This window comes from Octopus bimaculoides, chromosome 17 (genome assembly GCF_001194135.2).
Source record: "Octopus bimaculoides isolate UCB-OBI-ISO-001 chromosome 17, ASM119413v2, whole genome shotgun sequence".
Taxonomy (NCBI): domain Eukaryota; kingdom Metazoa; phylum Mollusca; class Cephalopoda; order Octopoda; family Octopodidae; genus Octopus; species Octopus bimaculoides.
This window is the reverse complement of record NC_068997.1, coordinates 48876073-48879771: the sequence shown is the minus strand read 5'-3', so window position 1 is coordinate 48879771 and position 3699 is coordinate 48876073. Positions and strand designations below refer to the sequence as shown.

The following is a 3699-nucleotide window of genomic DNA, read 5'->3' as shown; positions in this document are numbered from 1 at the left end:
ACAACGTGGAGAAAAATAGCACTCGAATACCAATAACAGAGAGCATTATTATTTTATTGATGATGAAAAATATACACAAAACTGTTGCCCAGAGTCTCATTTACATTGTCATAAGACAATTGTGAGAAATCTTCACTATCACACACACACACACACACACACACACACACACACACACACACACACACACATCTATAAACAAATTTGTGCAATTGAACACTACTAGATTTCACAATAAATGTTAATCATTATGGCATGGTTCTTCTATATTTTTTTTTATGGCTGCAATATACAAACACCACTGTAACGATGATGTTATTTCAAAAAGCATAACTAATACTAGATTTATCAGGAAACATACATTTCCAAAACTAGTTATGGACAGCGTAGGATATCATTCGAAAAGCGAAAACGTCACAGATATCCGCAAGATGTCTGCAACACAAAAAAAGAAAGACAAAAATATATTCTCCTTGTATGTTTTTGTGAAGAACAGGTTTTACAGAATTCTCTTGAACTTCAATATTTGACTGCCATTTGACATTGTGACTCGTATTTGAAACCAAGACATTCCGAAGATGTCATACATCTGATTGCACAATCGAAAATGCCATCAACATCGATGGCTGGTGTCATCTTAATGTTACCTGATGTGTTCTGCCGCTTGGAGAAAAGAACTCCCCTCCGCATAGTATCATCGCTAGGATACGTTCTCTCTGTGGAAATATAAAAGGTAAAACAATATGAGGAATGGAAAGCGCTATGAAATTGTGTTTTTTTTACATTTGTGAATGTTACTATACCAATTCTACGGCTGATTTAAACGTGCACATACATACATACATACATACATACATACATACATATATACATACATACGGAGGCGTGTGCGAGAGCCCATACATGCATCCACGAATATCTTTTTATATATGTAGGTACACGTGCAGTGCATGTACGTATGCATCCATATATATATGTTTATATACGTGTTTATATATACATATATACAAGTGGAGGCGCAATGGCCTAGTGTTTAGGGCAGCAGACTCGCGGTCATAGAATCGAGGTTTCGATTCCCAGATCGGGCGTTGTGAGTGTTTATTCAGCGAAAACACCTAAAACTCCACGAGGCTCCAGTAGGGGATGGTTGCGAACCCTGCTGTACTCTTTCTCTCACTCTTACTTCCTGTTTCTGTTGTGCTTGTAATTCAAAGGGTCAGCCTTGTCACACTGTGTCACGCTGAATATCCCCGAGAACTACGTTAAGGGTACACGTGTCTGTGGAGTGCTCAGCCACTTGCACGTTAATTTCACGAGCAGGCTGTTCCGTTGGTCGGATCAACTGGAACCCTCGACGTCGTAAGCGACGGAGTGCCAACAACAACAACTTAATGTTAACAAAATTTTCATTTATCCTTGCTAAAGATTAAGCATATTGATTATTGAATTCTTTAAACATTTACTCAATACGTGTTATTTACCTGTATTTTGGTATAAATAAGAAATAAAAATTAAAAACTTGTTTTACTATTTTTATCCGAGATTGAAGAGATTAAGGACTGAATCAGAAAAAATGAAATTTTTTAAATTGACAAAAATTATATTAAAATAAAATGCCAGCGATCAATCGGAGACGAAGGGCGATACTACAAATAAAAGAATAGTAGAAGGAGCAAACCATAGCAATCTGATTACAACAGAGCAAATATTAGTTGACCTGTTTGAGAGAAAAAGGATTTGATCGCGTTCACATTCTTAGGATTTAGAGACTTAAATTGCTCTCATTGATATCTTTAGTTAAGCACTACTAAAACAAATATGCTACATGAATAAGTTACTGAAAGTTATACTTTACCATCTATGACGTTGAGAACATAGAGAAATTTCAGATCACACCCTTTTTCATTTAAATCCCTCAAAACATTTGGGTCGTTGTCAAACTTGTCTGAAAAACAACGACATTATTTTACTATTATTTGTGTATTAACACATAATATACATACACCAACAGAGAGAGAGAGAGAGAGAGAGAGAGAGAGAGAGAGAGAGAGAGAGAGAGAGAGAGAGAGAGAGAGAGAGAGAGAGAGAGAGAGAGAAAGTAAGAAAGAAAGAAACTCACACACACACATAAGGATATATATGCACACACATTACTTGCTGAACGTGGAATAAGAAGCGGTATCTGTAGACCTGCTGGCCGCCCTCTGGGTGTGTTAAGATTGAGCCGTTAGCGGTCAGTTTTTCAAAGGTTGCTAGTGGACACATGCAGAAATATCACGAGGACAGAGAAGGTGAAACAAGCATTGAAATATCCCTTTCTCTCGTTCTAGCTCTCCCTTCCTCTCACCGTTTCTCGATATGAATACCTGCGTTTATGAGTATGTACGTGCATGCATGTATGCGTGTGTATGCGTGTATATGTGTGTGTGTTAGTGTGTGTGTGTGTGTGTGTGTGTGAGTGTGCGGGTCTGCCTGGTATGTATTGCCATTAACAATAAGAAACTCAAAAAACAATTGCTATCTTTAAGTATTCTTAGATGTTGTTGTTGTTGGCACTCCGTCGCTTACGACGTCGAGGGTTCCAGTTGATCCGACCAACGGAACAGCCTGCTCGTGAAATTAACGTGCAAGTGGCTGAGCACTCCACAGACACGTTTACCCTCAACGTAGTTCTCGGGGATAATCAGCGTGACACAGTGTGACAAGGCTGACCCTTTGAACTACAGGCACAACAGAAGCAGGAAGTAAGAGTGAGAGAAAGTTGTGGTGAAAGAGTACAGCAGTGTTCGCCACCATCCCCTGCCGGAGCCTCGTGGAGCTTTTAGGTGTTTTCGCTGAATAAACACTCACAACGCCCGGTCTGAGAATCGAAACCGCGATTCTATGACCGCGAGTCCGCTGCCCTAACCACTGGGCCATTGCAACTATTCTTAGATATATGTGTGTGTTTCCCCAAACCAGTTTGCACAATTGCGCAAACCGAGTGGCAAGCCTCCTTACTATTAGCAGCATTTTATCCTTCCTCTATAACTGTCCGCTTTAACTTATAGACAACTCTTATACTTCTGGACAGCCTTACTCTGATAAGGAATAATGAGCTTCAGAATCCGATTAGTCCGAGCACTAATCCGCTGCTTATCTTCTCATCCACTATATACATAAGTAGATTTATAGTAGTGGGATGGCAAAAGGGGGCAGTTGCCCCAGCATATCAGTAGGTAGTATCCTGGAGACATTTTGGGACAGCCGCTGATGATGTGGGTATAACAGAGCCGACATTTTTGATGGTGCCCCAACATGGCCGCAGTCAAATGACTAAAATAAGTAAAATATAAACGATAAAAAGATATCAGAACACTGAAAAACAGTAAATCGAAACTTATTTTCTTTCTTGTTCTTTCTATATACTTCGCCATTTTGTACTATTCCAATTTGATGAACACTTTAAAATTACTTTACTGAAAAGAGCGGACCTTCGGAATAGCTATTCCGTATAAGTTGGAAATTCTCCGTTTCGGTCGGGATTTTTCCAAATAGTTTTGTATCAGTTACATTTCTTTTATTAGCCACACAGGGCTCAACGAAGATGGGACAAATACAATGTAGAGCTTTTCTTTTTGGGAGGGGGAAAGAAAAAAAAAGGGGGGGGTCGATCAAAAGGGATCGTAGGAAGGAAAAGGGGGTAGTTCGATCAAAAGG

The 3699-nt window shown here is 39.4% G+C and overlaps 1 protein-coding gene across 1 annotated transcript in view; it reads right to left on the bottom strand.

Moving 5' to 3' along the window:
* Nucleotides 1–3699, bottom strand: part of LOC106868212 (uncharacterized) — a 17054-nt gene that overhangs the window by 6010 nt on the left and 7345 nt on the right. Inside the window, exons 6-7 of the mRNA XM_014913375.2 lie at nucleotides 1856–1945; nucleotides 648–716 (exon numbers count right to left, since the gene is read on the bottom strand). Coding sequence (XP_014768861.2) covers nucleotides 648–716; nucleotides 1856–1945 — 159 coding nt within the window. The remainder of the gene's footprint in view (nucleotides 1–647; nucleotides 717–1855; nucleotides 1946–3699) is intronic.